This window comes from Pecten maximus, chromosome 2, assembly GCF_902652985.1.
Source record: "Pecten maximus chromosome 2, xPecMax1.1, whole genome shotgun sequence".
Taxonomy (NCBI): domain Eukaryota; kingdom Metazoa; phylum Mollusca; class Bivalvia; order Pectinida; family Pectinidae; genus Pecten; species Pecten maximus.
Window position 1 is genome coordinate 4,465,261 of NC_047016.1, and position 25,015 is coordinate 4,490,275.

A 25,015-nucleotide genomic window follows, 5' to 3' on the forward strand; every position below is an offset into this window, starting at 1 on the left:
GATAACGTCAAAACTCTTGAAAAGATTTAGATGATTCATGCCCTATACCATTCAACACAAAAATGAGTGTTTTCTTATGGAATAAAGGGCAGGCCTATCACAGGTGCATTTTACAGGGACAGAAGGGGATTTATGGTAATAGATTCACCTTTTATTGTTAGCTGACCAAACAATCCTGTACACTGCCAAGGTAATAATCTCACACAAGATTTGTACAATAAAGCATCTCTTGGTGGAATGATTTTTCAGGGTTATTAGGAATGTGTTTTCATTCTGGATTTAAAATAGATCTTACCTGAATCTGGAGTATTGTGTTGTATTTATATAGGGATAAAGTCAAATGGTTTAACAACTTGTATGAGATTATACTGAAATGTCTGTTAGTAACCCGACTGATTCAATGGGACAGTGTCTAGCCCTTTTTTGGATCTTGTTTGTGATGTTCATGTTTGTCGTCCTTAAAAACAAGCAAAAAGTTAATGATTCAATTTCATAGATTTGGATGTTTCTTCATTGGACAAAAACTTTGAAATGTTTGTAATGTGTAGGATTCATAGGTAAAATTGATTGTATCAAAAGTTTGCTCATTTCTGCCTATACGAATCAATAAAGAATAAGCTCTGGGGATGTTTGTATATTGTGAAACAATATTATGATAATGCAAGCGTACTTTTCCTCTACAAAGAACTGTGTTATTAGATACCCAAGAGTCTGCAACAATTGCTTTAAGTGTATAATTCAAAAATCCATTTCTTCTCCGTTAATGGCAGAAAAAAAGAACCGGAAGGAAAAAACAGCTGTAAATCTCTCCACAGGTTTGGACCGTATCAACCGACTTTCAATCATTGGTTGGTATCGTGTGTCATCTAACGTTTTAAAATCTACGGGAGCAAAGTGGGTTTCAGCATCACAAGTTTGGAAATCAATGGAATTGACCTGTTATGAAAAGCTACAGAAACTATTATTCTAGTGAGCACTACCTGTATGTGATGAATATTTCAACGTAAATGAATCTATATTTCATGGCTCCAAACAAGAGTGTTTCATTGTGGGTCGGCATTTATCCTGTGCGAGGGCCGGATAACTTTTGTCGTTAATCATACTGGGGAGTAACTCAACTGTTCAATAATCAGGGATTTCGGTTCCACAACTGTATGTCACTCAGTAGGCCAGACGAAAATTATAGTTTGTAGTCACGATTAGAGTGATGTCCCCTTGGGATTGAGTAGATTACAGGACGCTTCTGTTATATGTTGGGAGGACCCAACTACTTTCTATCATAATGATAGAAATAGAATGTGTCGTCTATTACTGAAATACCCTATCTGCTTTTGGTGAATTAGAAACTTTTAATCTTTTTTGGTATGCGTAGTCTGGGAAATACAAAGTAACCATGTAACAAACTTACAACAAAAATTATCAATTAAAATTGATGGTTGAATAAGATTATCTATTACATTTTAACCAGTGAAATATAAGAAATTAACAATTTGATTAAGTGGTGTTTTAATATCGACCAATAAGGTTAGTTCTATCAATTTGTCAAGCAATGTAAGCTTGCTGGGAGAAAGTCCATGGTAGTTACTGCTATCTCCCCCCCCCCCCCCCCCATCTTGACCTACTTTAAGAAAAACTATTCCAACCCACCTGGTGAGCTGGTTATTTTCTGACAACACTTGTTCTTCACTGCTGGATATACCTGTTTCTCAGCTTTTTCAAAATATAAAAATCCACATTTTGTAAGTTTTTTTCTGACCAGATAACAAAAATGTGTTTAGCAGCCCATTTGCTATCTTGCCAAGCAGTATTTGTGTAAAAATAAAAATGCTTATTCATACGTTTTTTCTAGCAGACACTTTTTCTTTTTTTGACCTTTAAAACCATAACAAAACCTGACATGAACACACTTTTCCTGTGACATATTGCTCTAATTTTGTTATACAGTGATAGGTTACTGGGACAATTGCATTGAACCTATTGAAAATAAGAAAAATGGATTATTATTATTACTGATATTGTAAGTGCAGTAAAAGATAATGCTTTTGATAAGATACAAAATGTGTTTTGGATACACAAGCTGTGGACTTATCTGTGCATGTTTACATCATAAAGTGACACACAAGTAATCACACATAATATCCTGATTTATGTCCTTTTATAAATGGCATGATACCAAAAGCTCTGTGTAAAACTAAAATACAAAGGTTGTTATACACATAAACAATACCATTTCTTTTAATTATTGTAGTTTCAAAAGAGTGGCATATTATGCAACAATTACAAATGTTTTTTATGATATTGAAAGCCTGTTGAAAGTTTATGCAAAAAATATTCCTTCAACATATTTTCACTTTCTAAGGAATTGAACTTGTGCTGTTTAACATATATTTAGCCTCTATATCCATATCCAGTAAATTACAAAGAAATAATAATTAAATAATATCAGTCCGGTGCAATGTACATGTAGCATTTGGAGATTATTGTTCTTTATATATATATATCCCGTGCTATTCCGTCCGGACTGCGAGTTTTCCGGACTATCGGCATCCGGATTATCGCGGGTCCACTGTAAACCGGTTATTTTTCCAATAATTGTCCAACAGGATTTCAAACTGATAAACAGTTTCTGCATTTATGACATGTTGGGGAAGACTGATCCAGAGATCAACAATTCGATAGCTAAAGAAGTGTTTCCTTGCATCCCGTCGACATCGTTTTTTGAAAATTTTCTGGGAGTGACCTCTAGTTCTGTTGTTATTATCCATTTGGAAAAAGTTTTTCCAAATGGATAATAATTGTAGTACATATATATTTTGTCATAGAATGCCAAATTGAGCTTGTTAAAGTTCTTTATTACTTTAGCCTTGTGGCTCATCAGTAGACATGTAAACAAACATCAGTGATTACATTTGCCCACACAAACAAATAATGTAATACATAATACTTAGTATAGAGAGTGACTTAACTATATATTCAGTACATCATCTAGTTACTAAGAAAAACTTATACATCACTTATTGTAGTTATCTACAGATTAATTCTCAGTGATAATTATTAAGCATGAACATCATGTAAACACTATATTTTACTTACATATACATACATGCATATATACTTTAATGCACTGTATACTTGCACATAAATATTTCATTATATATAGTTAGGAAAATACCCTACAAAAGGCTTATAACAATTAAAGATTCAGAATAAGGTAGTGATCATCAGAATACAAACTATAGTATGGAATGTAACATTACAATCGTGAGCAGTTAGTCTCTAATCTTTTCTTCGTTTCCAAACTATGGATATTTTGCCAAGGTTTGTTATTTGTTGTGAAAATCAGTGATTTAAACATGTAACCAATTTTATGGTGAGTAGGTTTTATAAATTTCTTTCCTATTGAATGAAAATAAAGACACTATAAAATCAAATGATATTCAGCTTCCATGGCTTACATTGTCCATAGTGGACACTGTCTATGGTTTCATTCTACATCATTATTTCTCCCAGTTTTAATACGTAAATCATGACAATCGCATTCTATAAAGCTAAGAGTATCAAAAGACTTCCTTAGATTAACTTACATGCATAATTATTTGCAAAGAAATTTAAACAAACTAGTTTGTAATTTTCAATTTGTAGATTTCATGATTTGTCTGTATATTAATTACATATATAACACAACTATAATATAATTATATTGTATGATATAAAAAGAATCTACAATGGAAAGTCAGGCCAAATTAAATAGTTCCAATGGAGTCGGTATAGACTTCATATGTAGCTAATGATTTAGCAAAGATAATTTCTGTGCAGTCTTGTATATCAGTTTGAATTTTAAAAAATCCTAAAAGGATAATCAGAATTTGAAATAAAAAGTTAGAATATATTTTTTTTAGGAATTTACTAAACTGTTATCTGAATTTTAATTGTCATTGATTGGTCTTTTTCTTGTTTATTTAAATACACGTAATATGATAATGTAATCATACAGATACTAGGGGACCTGTTGGGATAATTTCACCTGTTCTCATTCTGAGTAATAAATACTAGTGCATAATATAAGCATAATAAGTGACTAATTTAAATAATTAGTTTCATAAATAAATTCTAGTTATTTAAAACTTTAACATGTTTTTCACCTATGTAATGAAATGTATGGTGTATAATTAAGGTGTAAATTTTCTAATATCCTCCTTGTAATTACTCCTCTATTCACTCAAACTGCCCCTATTGCTTTTGATCTTTCATACTCTACCAAGCTGTGAATGGATCCCTTTTCATCTTGCCCTGAAAACCCAACAGCTGGCAGTCGACAGGTGTTGTAAAAATTGTTGAGCCAATCTAGCCAGCTGATTGGTCACATCCCAGGACTGTTGACCAATCAGGGCCCATGTAGCATAGTTCAAATGGGATTTGTTGTACTTTGTTCTCCGTGTACACACATGGGACATGGATGAGTGGAGGCCTATGTGTACATACTATATACTGGACTATGTATATGTCACTGTTGATTACAACTAAAGAGTCACACCTTAGTGCAGAAACTATGTGATTTTTAACAGTTTTCAGATGAGGGAAATCTATGTACTTGTGCTGTGATAATATTGGTTCTGTGTTTATAACAAATTGTGTGTGTTATCTAGTCTTGGTGTTACTGTTATAAAATTCCCTATCAAATTTCTCCTGTGGATGTTTATGTTGTCAAAACCAGAAGACACATAAGGTTAAACGCTAACCTTTTGGATTTTAACCACCAACAAAAAAGGACTATTTACTGTGGAGGAGCTGAGATATGCTGTTGAATTAAATGTCAATAGTAAAATATCTGGGTCAGTTTTTATCAGTGTGAATTCTCTGGCTAGAGAGAAGCTGACCCCCACTGCCAGCCCTACTGTGGGCAAAGTGACTGCACATTTTTTTCATTAGCTGGCATTTAACAGGATTATACTTCATAAATAAACAGATACAGGGCTGGATTAAAGCTCCTCATTTTTATTGGCCAATTTTGGAAAATGATTTCCTAAATTCCATGAAAGATTCTGAGAATACATGAACTGAAAAAGGACTCCTTGGTGCTGCTATTTTACATATAATTTAAACTGATATCTATTTATTTTCAAACATTTGAGTTGTAGTAATTTATTTTTCAACTGCAATTTGTAGTGAAATTGGCCTGTTTTAACACATTGTGTTTTGTGGGATTCCTCTATTATTCATGGTATGACTATTATATTTCATGGAAATTTATATAAATGTGTGTGACAGATCTCCAATTTGAAAGTCATTACAAACTCTGGGCCTACAGGATGAGTGTGGTTGACTGGCAGTAGAACAATAATTTCATCAGCTTTGGAACAAATTTGTCACTATGTAGCACAAGATTTGACAGCTGAGCATCTAGTGGAAAGGACACAGGGTGGATGAGGACTAAGTGTTGTAAACCATGAAAATGACCAATCTTACTATAGGCGATGACTTCAGTGATGCAAGTCCCCTATCTGAGGTAAATATGACCATTATGTCTTCCTCCACCAACCCCTAATTCTTTTAGGCCAAATATTTTACTATCCCTGACCTCCCCACCCAGCCACCCACTTCACCACTCACTAGTATTCAATCATCACTTGCTTGTCTATAAGCAAAAGAAGCCATGTATTACCCCCACCCTGACTGACAAGATATATATGGTAATTGATCTCTCATACCATTTGGCACAAAACTTTGTAAAATTAATAAATATATACTTTTAGTAATTTTCAACTTCTGTCTCCAATACACATCTGCCAGTCTCTACATCCAGTAGTAAACTCTACCAGACACTCATCTAACTATCCCCTCAATTATATCCTGTATCCTCTATCCACCAGACACTTATCTAACTATCCCCTCAATTATCTATCCACCAGACACTCATCTAACTATCCCCACAATTATATCCTGTATCCTCTTTCCACCAGACACTTATCTAACTATCCCCTCAATTATCTATCCACCAGACACTTATCTAACTATCCCCTCAATGATATCCAGTATCCACCAGACACTCATCTAACTATCCCCTCAATTATATCCAGTATCCACCAGACACTCATCTAACTATCCCCTGTATTATATCCTGTGTCATCTAAACCAGACGCTTATCTAACTATCCCCTCAATTATATCCTGTGTCATCTCCACCAGACACTCATCTAACTATCCCCTCAATTATATCCTGTGTCATCTCCACTAGACACTCATCTAACTATCCCCTCAATTATATCCTCTATCCACCAAACACTTATCTAACTATCCCCTCAATTATATCCTGTGTCATCTCAACCAAACACTCATCTAACTATCCCCTCAATTATATCCCTTGTCATCTCCACCAGACACTCATCTAACTATCCCCTCAATTATATCCTGTGTCATCTCCACCAGACACTCATCTAACTATCCCCTCAATTATATCCTCTATCCACCAAACACTTATCTAACTATCCCCTCAATTATATCCCTTGTCATCTCCACCAGACACTCATCTAACTATCCCCTCAATAATATCCTGTGTCATCTCCACTAGACACTTATCTAACTATCCCCTCAATTATATCCTCTATCCACCAGACACTCATCTAACTATCCCCTCAATTATATCCTCTATCCACCAAACACTTATCTAACTATCCCCTCAATTATATCCTGTGTCATCTCCACCAAACACTTATCTAACTATCCCCTCAATTATATCCTGTAATATCCTCTATCCACCAAACACTTATCTAACTATCCCCGCAATTATATCCTCTATCCACAAAACACTCATCTAACTATCCCCTCAATTATATCCTCTATCCACCAGACACTCATCTAACTATCCCCTCAATAATATCCTGTGTCATCTCCACCAGACACTCATCTAACTATCCCCTCAATTATATCATGTGTCATCTCCACCAGACACTCATCTAACTATCCCCTCAATTATATCCTGTGTCATCTCCACCAGACACTCATCTAACTATCCCCTCAATTATATCCTCTATCCACCAAACACTTATCTAACTATCCCCTCAATTATATCCTGTGTCATCTCCACCAGACACTCATCTAACTATCCCCTCAATTATATCCTCTATCCACCAGACACTCATCTAACTATCCCCTCAATTTTAATCCCTGTGTCATATCTCCACCAGACACTCATCTAACTATCCCCTCAATAATAATATCCTGTGCATATCCATCCAGACACTTATCTAACTATCCCCTCAATTTAATCCTTCATCTCCCACCAACCACTCATCTAACTATCCCCTCATTATATATCCTGTGTCATCTCCACCAAACACTCATCTAACTATCCCCTCAATTATATCCTCTATCCACCAGACACTCATCTAACTATCCCCTGTATTATATCCGTATCCTCTATCCACCTATGTATCAACACTAGTCCTCCGTCCAGTTAATATCACCATCGGTCAAGCCAGTATCTACCCTAGCCATCCCAGTACTATGCTAGGTAGTGTCCTGTGTTTCTTTTCTCCACCATTCCCAGGACTATACATTGTCCATTTACATCTTGCTTCAATAATACCAACATGCCATATACTGACACCTTCCCATCCTCCAACTAACAACTTATAACTTCATCCTTACCCTGTACCCACCCAGACAAATGTCACAACTACCGACCAACATCCAGTGTCATACAAATAACTTCCCATCCTCCAACTAACAGCTTATAACTTCATCCTTACCTGTACCCACCCAGACAAATGTCACAACTACCTGGCCAACATCTAGTGTCATACAAATTACTTCCCATCCTCCAACTAACAACTTATAACTTCATCCTTACCTGTACCCACCCAGACAAATGTCACAACTACCCCACCAACATCCAGTGTCATACAAATAACTTCCCATCCTCCAACTAACAACTTCATCTCCTTTCCAATGCTCACCCAGACAAATGTCACAACTACCCCACTAACTTCCAGTGAAACACTTTTCAACTAACAGTTGAAGACAGTTTAGACTTTTATTACATCACTTGGTTACCTTTAGAAAACCTGTAGAATCTTCAGATTCTAGTTTTACTTACACAATAATATGACTTCCGTTTGTATCTAATACTGCAGCAATGGATGTAGGTTTAACATAGGTCAATTACTACAGGGCAAATGGTTCACATATTGTAATTACTTATCAAGCAAGAAATTGAAATTGTTTAGAAATGTCCTGATCATTGGAGGGAAAACTGGCAGTAAGTTGATAGGGGAGAGTCTGTGGTGTATACACAGGGGCTTTGTGAGTAGGCCAATTATATTTGTTATGCTAATTGAGTGTAATTATCCTGTACTTAGCTGTTACCTGATATACTGGTATGACCACTGCTCCTGTAATTAGTGACCATAGGCAATTTCACAAACCTGTTTTACTGCAGTTTGAAATTAGTTAGATAAAGTCTTTCATTATTTAAAATCTAATATAACTGCATTTGAAGAATTTTGAGATGTATCCATTTATATCATATCAAAGGAAACAAAAGTGGGTGACCTTTCATGTTTTATAGTGAAATGATTTTTTATCAAAAAAAATATTGTGTAATTACATGAATGATAATGTCACCATTTTTGAAAGAAAGGAACCTAAGGTTATTTTGAATAGTCAATTAAAAATAAAAATATTTTTGAATAAATACTTTCTTACAAATGAGTGGTAATTGAAATAATATTTATGATGGTGTTTTTCAACACTGAGACAGGTATAACCTGTAAGTCCATCAGATTTGGACATCTTCAATGCCTTCTCCATTACACCCATCAAACACATAGCCCCTAGTACTCTATCTCCACTTCCTCACGTCTGTGTAACTGTTTGTAAATTTAATTACCATGTAAATAAAGAAGCATTTATCCCCTGGGTGTAAGATAATCATACACTTTCACAGGACGTTTAGAAAACACTTCCCTCCTGCTTTTGTACAGGTGAAGATCTTATGTTTATACATTGACCTGGGTGGGTATATCAAAGCAATTAGATAAGATTGGGTAAGATGGAATAATGGCCCCTCCTCCAGGCAAATAAAACAACTTATGTCTGAATGGCACTGTCCAGTGTTGATGGATGGCCAGTCTAATGTCTAGCCTTGTTCTCTTGTACATAGATAACAACAGTTACCTTTACTGTGCCATACTCAACACTAACGGTACTGGTTAGCTTGATATTGATGACCAATATTTACAAATATTCAGAGGGACTTGAAACCATGGCAACTAAAAAATATTTTTTTTCATTTTACTTGACAGTGATGGAATTTATAATCCATAGTTGCATATAAAAAACAACTATATAATATAAATATATTATCTATATTGGTGTATGTGGACTAGAGCTTACTCTATAGAGATTATCAGGCGTGTCTACCACCTGTATCCCTATGGGCTATATATTACCAGAACCCAAGGGTGGGGCTATCATTACCATTGGAAGGCCAATGAGTTTCAGGTTTAATTGACAGCCTAAACTAAGATGTATAGTAGGAAGTGTGATTGGAAACATTACTGGTTTTACCTGATATAACCATTGCAAGCATCAAGTTGGTTCAAAAGAAAATCACTATAAAATCAGAATGTTTTATTATAGAATATTGTCCAGTGACACATTACGAGTTTTTATCGACCAGAGAGTTGCTCTTTATCCATTGTAACCAGAGTATGTCAAGATTTTTCCTTTTAAACTTGAGCATACATATTAGACCGACGTTACCTTTGGGATAGGTTTAAACATTACCTATAGAGAGTTCAGACAGTATTTATATAGGACATTCTGATTGGTTCAATGATCATTTATTGTCTTTTAGCTGTCTGAGCTCTGGGCATATAAAGGTACGAGAACTGATCAACTTTACATCTTTTTGTTTTTGTTTGCTAAATAACTGATATATACATATATTTAGTAATGAAGTTGACAAAACAAAAACAAAACTACTGAAATAATTAAAGGAGAAATGTTTGTCTGATGGTTGGCTTATGTAATGTGATCGAGCTGACAACTACTGTAACAAGAAGTTTAATCATTAGTCAAATGTGATAGAGAAACAAAAGTCATCAAACTTGTATGATTACAGCATTAATTGGTTGTCCCAGGTACATAGTAGACATATAGGAATTGTCTTGATATATTAATGATTGGGATATTGAAAAGTGACTTGTATGTTGTCTCCAGTAGACAGCTGTGATCCATCAGAGAGAAATCATTACCCTCCCTAATCTCTCTTACTTGTCAAGTGTGCAGCCTGCTATTTGAGTAGTAGCTGGTACAGACATTTTTGAAGTTTTCTGTAGACATGTTGAGTAGACTACAGCTTGTAATTTAGGTGTATTACATCAACTCTCCATGTTTTTTTAGCACTGTGCTGGGTTTACAAGGCATAATGATGTTACATAATGTCCCCATACAACATGTCGGATAAATTAGAAAAAATGGTGTCAGATTGATATACAACTTAAAAATAACAGTCTGTTATATAAACATTCATTTAGTAAATTTATAGCATCATTTTTGTTCTGAGTGAACTTGTTCGTAATATGAATGATTCCGATAGTTAATTCTTGTTATACTCAATGATTGACTACTCCAGCCAGACAACCAAACTGAAGTGAAATAATTTGAATCACTTTTCGTACAAGGCAATCGGGTAGCATAGAATTCATACTCACCTTGGGTCATACAGAGTTGGTTCTTCCATGTAATGAACTGGTCATAATAACTAAGGCCAGGCGTAATTAGATTCAGGTGTATTTGATTGTGTATGGTTTTGTAAAGGAGAGTAAATGCTTTCGTCTATTCATATTAAAGAATTGTAAAGGCAGTTTTGAATAGGTTTAAAATTACTGGGGAATTTCATGTAGAAAAATCTTTTTATTTTACTTATGCTCTTTATGCGTGATGAACATCATTGTAATGCCTGCAGCAAGTACAATAATCAGCCGTCTCCAACTGGTCCCGCCCATCAAGGACTCTCCTGAGGATAGAATAGGGAACTTGTACCTTTCCACCCATGTAAAATGCCATCCACACAGACCATGTGTACCATTGATGGCACTCATACCAACTGCATACACTGTTTAACACATATAAGCGGTTATAAATGGCAGCAGACTTTGTTGGTGAAAACAAAATCTTAACAAAAACAAGCCAAAAATTCAGGGCAGACCTCTGAACATAAACACTTAACGCTGTGACCACTCCCACATAGAGCTACCATTTTCTCACCACCAGATTCACCAGAGAACCTTGGATGTTGGTAGTCAGGCAGTTATTGGGTAGATAAGGGGTAGGTGGGAAGCAGAAAGGTTGTGAAACAGCTAATTCTTGCTAATATACAACATATCATGTTCACCTGTGAAACACAAAGTTATATTTACAGATGATCAACACATTTAAAGAATTGCAAATGGAACTTGCCAGTTTACCAAAAAAATCAGTACAGTTCGATTTTAATATATATACATGTGGTGTTGTGAAATTTAAGTGTTAAAGATGTAGAATATGTGAAAACTCAGAAAACAGGAAAAAGCTGATCTTCTGGTTGTATGGTTTTGGAAATATTTCCACAATGTATGGAATTGTTTAATTAGTTTGTTGTAATAAACTGGTAACTGTATTATAGAAAATCTACACTCATTATCTCTACTCCATCTACTGGGCTGTTTACTGTATGGACAGCTTAAATTGTTTCGCATACTACTTATGTGTATATGGCAATTAAGAAAAGCTCTTTAATTAAAAATCTGGTAGTTACCTCGACAAAATGTCAGAAAGATTTTTGAAGAATTTGTATTAAAAAACTTCCTTTCAGCCAGATTATTGTGTACAGGTCAAATAAAAACATGTTCCTTCACTTTTATGCCAATAATTAACAATTGATATATGTCATACATAGTACCTGTACATTAAACAATTGATATGTCATACGTCCTAAGACCTGGTTGAGGTGTACATTAGGACCTGGTTGAGGTGTACATTAGAAACTGGTTGAGGTGTACATTATGACCTAGTTGAGATGTACATTAGGACCTGGTTGAGGTGTACATTAGGACCTGGTTGAGGTGTGCATTAGGACCTAGTTGAGAGGTACATTAGGACCTGGTTGAGGTGTACATTAGGACCTGGTTGAGGTGTACGTTAGGACTTGGTTGAGGTGTACGTTAGGACTTGGTTGAGGTGTACATTAGGACCTGGTTGAGGTGTACATTAGGACCTGGTTGAGGTGTGCATTAGGACCTAGTTGAGAGGTACATTAGGACCTGGTTGAGGTGTACATTAGGACCTGGTTGAGGTGTGCATTAGGACCTAGTTGAGAGGTACATTATGACCTGGTTGAGGTGTATGTTAGGACCTGGTTGAGGTGTATGTTAGGACCTGGTTGAGGTGTACGTTAGGACTTGGTTGAGGTGTACGTTAGGACTTGGTTGAGGTGTACATTAGGACCTGGTTGAGGTGTACGTTAGGACTTGGTTGAGGTGTACGTTAGGACCTGGTTGAGGTGTACGTTAGGACTTGGTTGAGGTGTACATTAGGACTGGGTTGAGGTGTACATTAGGACCTAGTTGAGAGGTACATTAGGACCTGGTTGAGGTGTATGTTAGGACCTGGTTGAGGTGTGCATTAGGACCTGGTTGAGGTGTACATTAGGACTTGGTTGAGGTATACATTAGGACCTGGTTGAGGTGTACATTAGGACCTGGTTGAGGTGTACATTAGGACCTGGTTGAGGTGTACATTAGGACTTGATTGAGGTGTACATTAGGACCTGGTTGAGGTGTACGTTAGGACCTGGTTGAGGTGTACATTAGGACTTGGTTGAGGTATACATTAGGACCTGGTTGAGGTGTACATTAGGACCTGGTTGAGGTATACATTAGGACCTGGTTGAGGTGTACATTAGGACCTGGTTGAGGTGTACATTAGGACCTGGTTGAGGTGTGCGTTAGGACCTGGTTGAGATGTACATTAGGACCTGGTTGAGGTGTGCGTTAGGACCTGGTTGAGGTGTACATTAGGACTTGATTGAGGTTAGGGCTTGTCATATCATGAGAAAATTATAGAAAGGCAGGTTACTAAATTATATGTTGCTTTCTCTATTATTTTTATTGATAAGAAGGATGAAGGCTAGGTATGTAAGAATGTTTATTGGGTATTTTTCCAGTAGAGATGGCAGAGTGTAGATTGCTGTAGATGGTGGGAAGGCATTAGGTAGCATTAGTGTCAGAGAGTGAGAGCCTGTGACAGTATGATTATATAACCAAGAGGAAGGGGGATCAAGCTTTTCACTGAGAGGACAGGAGGTAGTAAAGGTACAAATGTATCAGACCAGTGTTCTATGACAGCTGGCATAACATAAATACTTGGCGATGAAACGAGAAAAAAAGTTTCAGTCGCTAGAATTTAACAGGGTGCAATTACACTGTCTCTTGGTTAAGTTCAGTTGTGGTGTGAAAGATTTTTTTGGGAGTTTTCTGAATTGATTGTTTAGATTGAATTTTCCAATTTTTGTTTTATGTGGAAATAGAAAAAATTTAATAGCCACATTATTAACAAATACTTTTTATTTATTCATCAGTTTATTTGTTGTTCAGTTTATTTGGGTTTTTGTCTTTCGGTGCACAAGTCTGGAATTTTAGGTGTTATTGTCCATCAGTTTTATTTTGAAGGAAATATCTGTGGCAGTCCATTTGACATTGTGACCAAGATAATAGCACACTTTACTGAAGGGAACAAAGCAGACCAAAAATCGGGTTAAAGAACCTAATGGCTTTGAATTGATTTGATTGAACTGATTTGTCATGAAAACTAATTTATCGGAGGTGTTTGTTATGGAATCTGACAATCTGATCCAACTGATATTTCCTAGGAGAATTAATTCTATGAGATCATTTCCATGGGAACCTAAAGCATTACAAGTCATTTTCAAAATTTGGGTGAAAATTGAAATTGTAACAGGTTTAAAATTTGACCAGATAATCCATGTTGTCAGGGTGAGGCAAAGGCCAGTTGTGTGCCAGGGTGAGGCTTAGATCAGATGTGGTGTGTAGATGTGGAGCAAAGACGAGAGGTGGGGCAAAGATGAGAGGTGGTGTGTGGAGGTGGAGCAGAGATGAGATGTTGTGTGTGGAGGTGGGACAAAGATGAGAGGTGGTGTGTGGAGGTGGTGTGTGGAGGTGGGGCAAAGATGAGAGGTGGTGTATGGAGGTGGGACAAAGATGAGAGGTGGTGTGTGGAGGTGGGACAAAGATGAGATGTTGTGTGTGGAGGTGGAGCAGAGATGAGAGGTGGTGTGTGGAGGTGGGACAAAGATGAGATGTTGTGTGTGGAGGTGGAGCAGAGATGAGAGGTGGTGTGTGGAGGTGGGACAAAGATGAGAGGTGGTGTATGGAGGTGGGGCAAAGATAAGAGGTGGGACAAAGATGAGATGTGTGACAAAGATGAGATGTGTGTGGAGGTGGAGCAGAGATGAGAGGTGGTGTGTGGAGGTGGGACAAAGATGAGATGTTGTGTGTGGAGGTGGAGCAGAGATGAGAGGTGGTGTGTGGAGGTGGGACAAAGATGAGATGTTGTGTGTGGAGGTGGAGCAGAGATGAGAGGTGGTGTGTGGAGGTAGGACAAAGATGAGAGGTGGTGTATGGAGGTGGGACAAAGATGAGAGGTGGTGTGTGGAGGTGGGACAAAGATGAGAGGTGGTGTGTGGAGGTGGGACAAAGATGAGAGGTGGTGTATGGAGGTGGGGCAAAGATGAGATGTTGTGTGTGGAGGTGGAGCAGAGATGAGAGGTGTTGTGTGGAGGTGGAGCAGAGATGAGATGTTGTGTGTGGAGGTGGGACAAAGATGAGAGGTGGTGTGTGGAGGTGGGGCAAAGATGAGATGTTGTGTGTGGAGGTGGGACAAAGATGAGAGGTGGTGTGTGGAGGTGGAGCAGAGATGAGATGTTGTGTGTGGAGGTGGGACAAAGATGAGAGGTGGTGTATGGAGGTGGGGCAAAGATGAGATGTTGTGTGTGGAGGTGGGACAAAGATAAGAGGTGGTGTGTGGAGGTGGAGCAAAGATGAGATGTTGTGTGTGGAGGTGGAGCAAAGATGAGAGGTGGTGTGTGGTGGTGGTGTATGGAGGTGGGACAAAGATAAGAGGTGGTGTGTGGAGGTGGTGTGTGGAGGTGGTGTGTGGAGGTGGGACAAAGATAAGAGATGGTGTGTGGAGGTGGGACAAAGATAAGAGGTGGTGTGTGGAGGTGGGACAAAGATGAGATGTTGTGTGTGGAGGTGGGACAAAGATAAGATGTTGTGTGTGGAGGTGGGACAAAGATAAGAGGTGGTGTGTGGAGGTGGGACAAAGATGAGATGTTGTGTGTGGAGGTGGAGCATAGATCAGATATGGTGGATCCTGGTGGGTGTGTAGGTCAGGGGTAGTGTGTCATTGTGGGTTAAAGGTGAGAGGTGATGTGTGATGATATTTGAGTTCTGTATGATAGGAATCAGTATGTGATTAGTTGGTATGTACATGGAGAGAGCACAGAAGGAACTGTATCCCCACCACCAGTAACACAGTCTGTCCTGTGTCGAGTTAAGGGGAGTACACTGTAGTGTTTTTGACTGCTGTATGTTGGGAGGGTTGGGATATAGGTATTGTACAGGGATTGAAGATGAGGGTGTTTCTTGTCCTACAACTACACATAATGTTATCATTATGGGTTGACTTAGGTGGGGGAGTTGTGTTACTTCTAGCTTGGCAATCTGTGATAGTAGTTGGTGGAAATAGCACTCTTAACCATTAATGTCAGAGCTTAGAGTTATATCTAAACATTCCATAATTATGTTACCATGTCTCATAATCTCATGTATACATTGGAACTGCTGTTTAAATGTTGCAGATATATTCAGCAAGGAAAGCTGCATCATGAGTAAATGGATGAATCTGCAGGGGGAAATCTTGTAGCTATAGGGATATGGATATAGAGACATTCTTGTTGATTCTCATAGATAAACATCAAGGAATAAGGAGTTCTTGTCTTCTTATCAAATTATTTGATATAACATAATAAAGTTAAATTATTACCGTTAAGCATTTCATTTATAAATTTTGAGTTATAGGTCATTGGGAGCCATGGTTCCCAATGATATTGACCAACTGGACATTGGTTGTAATGTGGTTTTGGGTGATATAATGGTCAAAATATTTTCACAAATTACTTAAGGGAATTTCAGAGTTGTTGAGGTCAGGAAATGTAAGAGCCCTGAACTGTGTAAACACAGGTTCCCATGCATCTTAAAATGCATTCTTACGATAGACATTTCTCTAATGATTTTTTAAGTGTATAGCAATTTGTGGAGCATGAGAGAAGTTAGGCTACAATGAATTCTGAGTGCTCCGTGGCATTTTGACGTGATAAGCTATGGCCTTGTTTCCTTCCTCATGTGGAGGAGGCCTCTGAAGAAGGGGGATGCTATCCCGATTGTGGTTATCCAGTGTCCGGAGTTTCTCAGAGGGAACCAGCCCTTATCTGTCCCTTTATCTTGACCATTGTGGATTTTAGAGGCAAATTGTCAATAGTTTTACGATTGCCTCTCTGGAACTGAAACTAATACTTTATACATATCAGGTTGGGACTGTGATCTAAAGATAGGTACAGATAATAAAGTTTATCTATTCTTTCAGCATGTATAAAAATATATCCTTCACATGTTATTTCGATGCTTTTAAAAAGACAATCTGTGGTAGTTGATGTAGTGAAGAGGTGAGTATTTTATATACACCATAACTTTATCACTAATAATGTTAAAATTATACGTGAAGGGATATTTGATTCATGACTTGAATATAGTCATATATCATATACGGTCTGCCATACAGTGGACTAACTGAAATCATAAATTCTTTATGTATCATATGTCACCCATCATAAGGAACATCAGTTACGTTTGTTATGTCCTTCCTAATTCATGGTTATGGAAAACACATATAATTCATTCTTTCTCTGATAGTATGCAAGAGAATGATGAAGAGAATCTCAAACTTATTCTTGTTCATCTGAATTTTAAGAAAGTCAAGGTCATCATATTTGACCGTGACTTATTGATTATCTACGTTTTAACTGTTTTACAGGGTTCTCGTGAGAGTTGAAGTTGTTTTTGACTTTTCATGACTTTCCATACTAAGTGATATGAAAATATGTCTCATATATACATGGTAGAGTTAAAATATGATGTGCAATCATTGTGAGAGTAGGTAATCTGTTTTGTCATTGTTGATGATATCTTTGTTAGGATCTGTAGAGTTTTTGAGAGGTGAGTTGATAGAGCTATTGTTGTAGTGTGTGTCAATATAGGAGGCTTGTAAGTGCCACTCTAGGCAGCTGATGATGAGATGTAGATTAAGTGATACATATTTTCTGATAGGATAGTTTCTTTCTTTTGTTGGGTCTGACGTAAGTGGGAGACATATTGGGAGTAAGCTGGGGTCACTCATGAGGAACATATGTGGAGTATACGTTCAATAGTTCTGTACTCTGTAAAGTAAGTGATGAATCTCAAGTGGTTGCCCGATTTTATGTATATAAACTGGGTTTTGTTTTCATTTTATTAGAAAATTGTTATATTGAAATTTTCATGTTAATTGTAGCTAAGTAGATCTATTAAATTTCTGCAATAAACTTCAAAGTTGACTGTTCCTTACTGTTCATTAACGAAGATTGAATTTTATCAATATGGGAATTTAACCAACATTGTGGCCTTGTTGTGTGCTGTATTTAAGACTGTGATATCCTGCATCCCCTCCCAGCCAGTGAATGCACTTCAGAGGACTTGTCTGTTGGGTCAGCTGATTAAGATTTCAACAACTGTATCATACAGGGATGTCATATTTTTGTCTTTGTTGTGGTTGAGACAGAAGGACACTTGAATGTGCGGAAATGAACTATGTCGCTGCGGTCTTGTTAAGGGGAGATAACCACATCTCCAAAGGATGTGTCGTCTTGACCTTATGTAACCTTGTAGTAATGATTGGCAACCAGAGATATGTATGTTTCACATTGGGTAACTAGACCAGTCCTTTAGTTTATTATGTAACTGTAATTATCCCGACAACTTCCTCTGTATTTAATTGGAAAAAGTATGCATCCTGTACATCATGTTATATACACGGCACACAAGACTTGGCAAAGGATATTGAGGACAATATGCTCTTATGACCACCTATTAAACAGTATATATACACAAGAGACTTGTGAGGCCATAAGTGTCTATGAATTTCCCCTGGTGTCATTTGCAGGAATATTATACTTCTAAGAATGATACTTCTCATTTTGTACAGCTGTAGTAGATCAAAAATGATCAGTCACAACTTTAAAATATTATTACTGCTGAGGATTATCCAGTCCTAGAGAATTTTGTATCCAATTTTTGTGCTATGGCCTGGTAATGGTCAACATCTATTATATTTTTCTTTAAAATAAAAGCTACTGGGTCCAGAATGTATGAACTAAATTTTGACCAAATTTTGGCTTGAAATATCCTTTGATGAAATAAACTCAATTTTGTGTAATTGGAGGGTTTGATCATGACCACCTTGTGTCAAAGGGATGGGGCTCACAAGGGATAATAGATATTGAACATTACTGGTTACACTCGTACAGTATGAACACAAGTTGGTTCCATCAACGTTGCATGAAGCCTGCTAGGCATTTGCAGCAAAAAGACATAAAATTTTGTGATCCTTCTGTGTGTGTGACTTGGTCTGTAGAACTGGTTAAGAATGTAGACTTTCCTTTGAAGTACTCCTTACCTGTTAATGAAGTTGACTATAGTGTTTGTTTGTGGTTGTCAGGTGTTAAGCTAGGGCACCAGATTTGTCAGGAATACAAACATACTAGATCAGCTTGTGTGTTAATCTTGACAACTATAGCCAACCAGATGAATGGTTGCTGTCTAGGAGCCAAGAAAGAAGTGATACAGTTAGGGATTTTGTAAAACGTCAATTTTTACTGTTTAAAAGGTTACAAAGCTTTGTTTAAATACGCATAGTTAAATCTAAATTAAATACGAGGCTGTATTAACACATGACTGATGTGACTACTTTTATTGTCTCCACTCCTCCCAGAAACCCGACTTTGACTCTGTCTTGATTTGGTGTTTGTCAGTTGTCAGAACCACTGTATATTTGGTTGATTAACATGTGTAATTCAGTAAAATGTCAATTCAAGATGAAGAATTTTGCACAGCAACCAGTTTTGAATCAACTTCGAAAATTTCAGTTTGAAACATAATACAGTGTATAGTGATTCTACAGTATAATAGTTATATGGCATTGATAGTTAAAAAAGGCATCAAAACTTCTATCAATATTCATATTGTAAAATTAATGGCTTATGCTGTTGCCTGCCTTGCAGTTGCCATGAAATCCAGACCACGAGAGCCCATTTTACCCGAGATTGGTTTAATAATAAAATAATTAGTAAATAGATACATCCATGTAATAGCACTATGGTGAAATTAGCAATGTCCATGAGGAAAGGATGGAGCACTGATATTATGTAGAAATGTTTATGTCTGTAACGAGAGGATGGAGCACTGATATTATGTAGAAACGTTTATGTCTGTAAGGAGAGGACGGGGACACTGATATTATGTAGAAACGTTTATGTCTGTAAGGAGAGGATGGAGCACTGATATTATGTAGAAACGTTTATGTCTGTAAGGAGAGGATGGGGACACTGATATTATGTAGAAACGTTTATGTCTGTAAGGAGAGGATGGGGACACTGATATTATGTAGAAATGTTTATGTCTGTAAGGAGAGGATGGAGCACTGATATTATGTAGAAATGTTTATGTCTGTAAGGAGAGGATGGAGCACTGATATTATGTAGAAACGTTTATGTCTGTAAGGAGAGGATGGAGCACTGATATTATGTAGAAACGTTTATGTCTGTAAGGAGAGGATGGGGACACTGATATTATGTAGAAACGTTTGTGTCTGTAAGGAGAGGATGGAGCACTGATATTATGTAGAAACGTTTATGTCTGTAAGGAGAGGACGGGAACACTGATATTATGTAGAAACTTTTATGTCTGTAAGGAGAGGATGGGGACACTGATATTATGTAGAAACGTTTATGTCTGTAAGGAGAGGATGGGGACACTGATATTATGTAGAAACTTTTATGTCTGTAAGGAGAGGATGGGGATATTGATATTATGTAGAAACGTTTATGTCTGTAAGGAGAGGATTGGAGCACTGATATTATGTAGAAACGTTTATGTCTGTAAGGAGAGGATGGAGCACTGATATTATGTAGAAACGTTTATGTCTGTAAGGATATGATGGGGACACTGATATTATGTAGAAACGTTTATGTCTGTAAGGAGAGGATGGAGCACTGATATTATGTAGAAACGTTTATGACTGTAAGGAGAGGATGGGAATACTGATTTTATGTAGAAACTTTTATGTCTGTAAGGAGAGGATAAGGATATTGATATTATGTAGAAACGTTTATGTCTGTAAGTAGAGGATGGAGCACTGATATTATGTAGAAACGTTTATGTCTGTAAGGAGAGGATGGAGCACTGATATTATGTAGAAACGTTTATGTCTGTAAGGAGAGGATGGAGCACTGATATTATGTAGAAACGTTTATGTCTGTAAGGAGAGGATGGAGCACTGATATTATGTAGAAACGTTTATGTCTGTAAGGAGAGGATGGAGCACTGATATTATGTAGAATGTTTCATGTCTGTAAGGAGAGGATGGGGACACTGATATTATGTAGAAACGTTTATGTCTGTAAGGAGAGGATGGGGACACTGATATTATGTAGAAACGTTTATGTCTGTAAGGAGAGGATAAGGATATTGATATTATGTAGAAACGTTTATGTCTGTAAGGAGAGGATGGGGACACTGATATTATGTAGAAACGTTTATGTCTGTAAGGAGAGGATGGGGACACGGATTTTATGTAGAAACGTTTATGTCTGTAAGGAGAGGATGGAGCACTGATATTATGTAGAAACGTTTATGTCTGTAAGGAGAGGATGGAGCACTGATATTATGTAGAAACGTTTATGTCTGTAAGGAGAGGATGGGGACACTGATATTATGTAGAAACGTTTATGACTGTAAGGAGAGGATGGGGACACTGATATTATGTAGAAACGTTTATGTCTGTAAGGAGAGGATGGAGCACTGATATTATGTAGAAACGTTTATGTCTGTAAGGAGAGGATGGGGATATTGATATTATGTAGAAACGTTTATGTCTGTAAGGAGAGGATGGAGCACTGATATTATGTAGAAACGTTTTATGTCTGTAAGGAGAGGATGGGGACACTGATATTATGTAGAAACGTTTATGTCTGTAAGGAGTGGATGGAGCACTGATATTATGTAGAAACGTTTATGACTGTAAGGAGAGGATGGGAATACTGATTTTATGTAGAAACTTTTATGTCTGTAAGGAGATGATAAGGATATTGATATTATGTAGAAACGTTTATGTCTGTAAGTAGAGGATGGAGCACTGATATTATGTAGAAACGTTTATGTGTGTAAGGAGAGGATGGAGCACTGATATTATGTAGAAACGTTTATGTGTGTAAGGAGAGGATGGAGCACTGATATTATGTAGAAACGTTTATGTCTGTAAGGAGAGGATGGGGATACTGATATTATGTAGAAACGTTTATGTCTGTAAGGAGAGGATGGGGACACTGATATTATGTAGAAACGTTTATGTCTGTAAGGAAAGGATGGAGCACTGATATTATGTAGAAACGTTTATGTCTGTAAGGAGAGGATGGGGACACTGATATTATGTAGAAACGTTTATGTCTGTAAGGAGAGGATGGAGCACTGATATTATGTAGAAACGTTTATGTCTGTAAGGAGAGGATGGGGACACTGATATTATGTAGAAACGTTTATGTCTGTAAGGAGAGGATGGAGCACTGATATTATGTAGAAACGTTTATGTCTGTAAGGAGAGGATGGGGACACTGATATTATGTAGAAACGTTTATGTCTGTAAGGAGAGGATGGAGCACTGATATTATGTAGAATGTTTCATGTCTGTAAGGAGAGGATGGGGATACTGATATTATGTAGAAACGTTTATGTCTGTAAGGAGAGGATGGGGACACTGATATTATGTAGAAACGTTTATGTCTGTAAGGAAAGGATGGAGCACTGATATTATGTAGAAACGTTTATGTCTGTAAGGAGAGGATGGGGACACTGATATTATGTAGAAACGTTTATGTCTGTAAGGAGAGGATGGAGCACTGATATTATGTAGAAACGTTTATGTCTGTAAGGAGAGGATGGGGACACTGATATTATGTAGAAACGTTTATGTCTGTAAGGAGAGGATGGAGCACTGATATTATGTAGAAACGTTTATGTCTGTAAGGAGAGGATGGGGACACTGATATTATGTAGAAACGTTTATGTCTGTAAGGAGAGGATGGGGACACTGATATTATGTAGAAACGTTTATGTCTGTAAGGAGAGGATGGAGCACTGATATTATGTAGAAACGTTTATGTCTGTAAGGAGAGGATGGAGCACTGATATTATGTAGAAACGTTTATGACTGTAAGGAGAGGATGGGGACACTGATATTATGTAGAAACGTTTATGTCTGTAAGGAGAGGATGGGGACACTGATATTATGTAGAAACGCTTATGTCTGTAAGGAGAGGATGGGGACACTGATATTATGTAGAAACGTTTATGTCTGTAAGGAGAGGATGGGGACACTGATATTATGTAGAAACGTTTATGTCTGTAAGGAGAGGATGGAGCACTGATATTATGTAGAATGTTTCATGTCTGTAAGGAGAGGATGGGGACAGTGATATTATGTAGAAACGTTTATGTCTGTAAGGAGAGGATGGAGCACTGATATTATGTAGAAACGTTTATGTCTGTAAGGAGAGGATGGGGACACTGATATTATGTAGAAACGTTTATGTCTGTAAGGAGAGGATGGAGCACTGATATTATGTAGAAACGTTTATGACTGTAAGGAGAGGATGGGGACACTGATATTATGTAGAAACGTTTATGTCTGTAAGGAGAGGATGGAGCACTGATATTATGTAGAAACGTTTATGTCTGTAAGGAGAGGATGGAGCACTGATATTATGTAGAAACGTTTATGTCTGTAAGGAGAGGATAAGGATATTGATATTATGTAGAAACGTTTATGTCTGTACGGAGAGGATGGAGCACTGATATTATGTAGAAACGTTTATGTCTGTAAGGAGAGGATGGAGCACTGATATTATGTAGAAACGTTTGTCTGTAAGGAGAGGACGGGGACACTGATATTATGTAGAAACGTTTATGTCTGTAAGGAGAGGATGGGGACACTGATATTATGTAGAAACGTTTATGTCTGTAAGGAGAGGATGGGGACACTGATATTATGTAGAAACGTTTATGTCTGTAAGGAGAGGACGGGGACACTGATATTATGTAGAAACGTTTATGTCTGTAAGGAGAGGATGGAGCACTGATATTATGTAGAAACGTTTATGTCTGTAAGGAGAGGATGGGGACACTGATATTATGTAGAAACGTTTATGTCTGTAAGGAAAGGATGGGGACACTGATATTATGTAGAAACGTTTATGACTGTAAGGAGAGGATGGGAATACTGATTTTATGTAGAAACTTTTATGTCTGTAAGGAGATGATAAGGATATTGATATTATGTAGAAACGTTTATGTCTGTAAGTAGAGGATGGAGCACTGATATTATGTAGAAACGTTTATGTCTGTAAGGAGAGGATGGGGACACTGATATTATGTAGAAACGTTTATGTCTGTAAGGAGAGGATGGAGCACTGATATTATGTAGAAACGTTTATGTCTGTAAGGAGAGGATGGAGCACTGATATTATGTAGAAACGTTTATGTCTGTAAGGAGAGGATGGAGCACTGATATTATGTAGAAACGTTTATGTCTGTAAGGAGAGGATGGGGACACTGATATTATGTAGAAACGTTTATGTCTGTAAGGAGAGGATGGAGCACTGATATTATGTAGAAACGTTTATGTCTGTAAGGAGAGGATGGGGACACTGATATTATGTAGAAACGTTTATGTCTGTAAGGAGAGGATGGGGACACTGATATTATGTAGAAACGTTTATGTCTGTAAGGAGAGGATGGGGACACTGATATTATGTAGAAACGTTTATGTCTGTAAGGAGAGGATGGGGACACTGATATTATGTAGAAACGTTTATGTCTGTAAGGAGAGGATGGGGACACTGATATTATGTAGAAACGTTTATGTCTGTAAGGAGAGGATGGAGCACTGATATTATGTAGAAACGTTTATGTCTGTAAGGAGAGGATGGGGACACTGATATTATGTAGAAACGTTTATGTCTGTAAGGAGATGATAAGGATATTGATATTATGTAGAAACGTTTATGTCTGTAAGGAGAGGATGGAGCACTGATATTATGTAGAAATGTTTATGTCTGTAAGGAGAGGATGAGGACACTGATATTATGTAGAAATGTTTATGTCTGTAAGGAGAGGATGGAGCACTGATATTATGTAGAAACGTTTATGTCTGTAAGGAGAGGATGGAGCACTGATATTATGTAGAAATGTTTATGTCTGTAAGGAGAGGATGGAGCACTGATATTATGTAGAAACGTTTTTTGTCTGTAAGGAGAGGATGGGGACACTGATATTATGTAGAAACGTTTATGTCTGTAAGGAGAGGATGGAGCACTGATATTATGTAGAAACGTTTATGTCTGTAAGGAGAGGATGGGGATATTGATATTATGTAGAAACGTTTATGTCTGTAAGGAGAGGATGGGGACACTGATATTATGTAGAAACGTTTATGTCTGTAAGGAGAGGATGGGGATACTGATATTATGTAGAAACTTTTATGTCTGTAAGGAGAGGATGGGGATACTGATATTATGTAGAAACGTTTAT

General features: G+C 37.2%; 1 protein-coding gene across 2 annotated transcripts in view; it reads left to right on the top strand.

The window, feature by feature from the left end:
- Positions 1-25,015, top strand: part of LOC117314560 — a 76,644-nt gene that overhangs the window by 24,522 nt on the left and 27,107 nt on the right. The window contains exon 1 of one of the 2 annotated variants that reach the window (XM_033868638.1): positions 5,202-5,506. The exons of the other annotated variant lie outside the window; for it this stretch is intronic. Within the exon in view, the coding sequence (XP_033724529.1) occupies positions 5,447-5,506 (60 nt within the window). The 5' untranslated portion in view covers positions 5,202-5,446. Of the gene's footprint in view, positions 1-5,201; positions 5,507-25,015 lie in introns of those variants that run through there. 2 annotated transcript variants of the gene reach the window in all.